Source organism: Macrobrachium rosenbergii, chromosome 4 (genome assembly GCF_040412425.1).
Source record: "Macrobrachium rosenbergii isolate ZJJX-2024 chromosome 4, ASM4041242v1, whole genome shotgun sequence".
Classification (NCBI taxonomy): Eukaryota; Metazoa; Arthropoda; class Malacostraca; order Decapoda; family Palaemonidae; genus Macrobrachium; species Macrobrachium rosenbergii.
In genome coordinates, this window is record NC_089744.1 from 11152501 (window position 1) to 11155000 (window position 2500).

Consider the following 2500-nt stretch of genomic DNA (forward strand, 5'->3'; position numbering starts at 1 on the left):
TATATATATATATATATATATATATATATAGATAGATAGACAGATAGATAGACAGATATATCAGTACAGACGCCAACCAATCTTCCGCCAGACTTGGTCGCCCGTCATGTCAATCTTACCTTCAGTAATATAAACGGTGATGGATGCAGGCTCCGTGTTGGCAGCTGCGCAGGTGTAATTTCCGGAGTCCGCAGGTGTTGCATGCGTTAGTGTGAGCCGGGACCGAACCCTGGGTCCTGTGTCTATGTGGACGTTAACCCCTCCTCGTTCCCGGTCGTAGTTGATCATGCGCGTGTTGTGGTACCAAAATATGTACTGAGGCGCCTCGGAGCTCTGAGGGTGAGAGAAGGACCGTGTCTCGGTTAATCAGGTTTAGTAGGCTATGTCTTGGTATTTTCATTACTGTCACGACTACCACCGTCATGATCATCATTATTGTTGGCAGCTGTGTCAGTAAGCACAATAAGCATATTAATGATCGTATTAACTGATGATATACATCTCTCAGGTATTTGTTATTTGTTAGAGTTTAGGTAAAGAAAGTTTCGTGCTAGCTTGACTCTTGATGGAATGAAATGGTTGAGGTACTTTGAAATAAGACGCATCTGAAATTCTCCAATATATATATATATATATATATATATATATATATATATATATATATATATATATATATATATATATATATATATATATATATATATATATATATATATATATATATATATATATATATATATATATATATATATATATGTATATGGTAGATAGATAGATAGTTAGATAGTATATGAATCGGTGTGAGTAATGATTTCGGAAATCCGCCTTCTTTTCGATAACAGCCTGATTCAGATACTTATTCACAGATCCATCAAGTTTCTCGATGAGTTATCATAATTTTCCTACTAGCCCTTAGCGTGCCATAACTCTGCCACAGGGAGGTGTATTTCAGTATCAGTAATAATGCAAAAAAAGTCATGTGAATAATACTATAATAACTTAATTCTAATAAAAAACAATAAGAGATGGCAAATTGAAAAACAGCTTAAAATAACATATTTTCAATCGACAAAAGTTCAAATTCCGGGAAGGATCTATTGAAAACCACAACAAAAATGTGGTGTCTTCTTGACGCCTCAAGTGAAGGTTCTTATCACGCATGTATATACTTAGGCTCTGAAGTAGAGGTCTAGAGACTGGTTAAAAGAAGACAAAAGCATCTCGGGTCGAGTTCAAGTATTCCCTAAGCGTGCTCAGAGGCCTCACAAGCACCATTCTGGGGACATAAAAAAAAAAAAAAATAAAAGGAGGCTTTACATAAAGTCGACGACAACAAAACTTGTAATTGGATTACGGCTTCAAATGGTTCATCATACATTTATTAACTTCCATAATTAAGCAGACACCGCAGAAGAAAGATTTCTTTTCACTGTTGTTCTTCTCCTTTTTCCTACTTTTTGCTGCTCAAGCCCAGGAAAGGTGAGTGCGCTGCAAAATCCTATCCAGGTTTTCAAAACCTAAGTCTACGTTACAGATTGACAGTCACATTTTATTTCCTTTTCATTCCTTTGTTCTCGGATATTCTAATTCAGAGCAGCAAAAGCTTTTATCTAAATGCATTGCCATGAAATTGCGTAGATTTACCGGTAAAGGAAACGTCTCCACAGGCAATACATTCATTTCCACCGTTTATTTATGAATGGATTCTGCTTTAGAGAAGCCCTGAAGGCAAGCAAGAGAAAGTTAAAATTGCAGGACCAAAGACCGAAGGCTTTGGAAAGTATTTTGGAAAGTTTTCTTGTTTGTTTTTTTCGGGAATGAATAATAAAAGCTACCATTTCGAAAGTTATGATTTTTTTATATACATAAATAAGTGGCGTTCTATATTGTGCATTCTTACATGGTGTAAGCATATTATTTTCTTTCTTACTCTAACAGCGAAATATTCAATTAGATAATGACGTTATTTCATTAAAGACTGCAATGGATTATTAATATTTAAAAATGTGCTAAGGCAATATTTATAAATAAATACATAATACTATATATAAAAATATATATGTATATATACATATAATTTATATATATATATATATATATATATATATATATATATATATATATATATATATATATATATATATATATATATATATATATTATATATATATATATATATATATATATATATATATATATATATATATATATATATATATATATATATATATATATATATATATATACATATACATACACACATACACATAAATGTACAGTATGTATATATATATATATATATATATATATATATATATATATATATATATATATATATATATATATATATGTATATGTCATTCACAAGTAAATACAGGGTATGGGACTGCAACTCCCTGCCCCATGCCATTTGGTGACTCCAACACCGAACAGGGCGACAAGAATGCCATTATTTCTCGGCATTCTACAGGCGTGGGAATGTGATTGCCACTGAACTCAC

General features: G+C 31.8%; 1 protein-coding gene across 1 annotated transcript in view; it reads right to left on the reverse strand.

The window, feature by feature from the left end:
* Positions 1 to 2500, reverse strand: part of LOC136830532 (junctional adhesion molecule B-like) — a 651645-nt gene that overhangs the window by 12738 nt on the left and 636407 nt on the right. The window contains exon 6 of the mRNA XM_067090050.1: positions 120 to 333. Within this exon, the coding sequence (XP_066946151.1) occupies positions 120 to 333 (214 nt within the window). The remainder of the gene's footprint in view (positions 1 to 119; positions 334 to 2500) is intronic.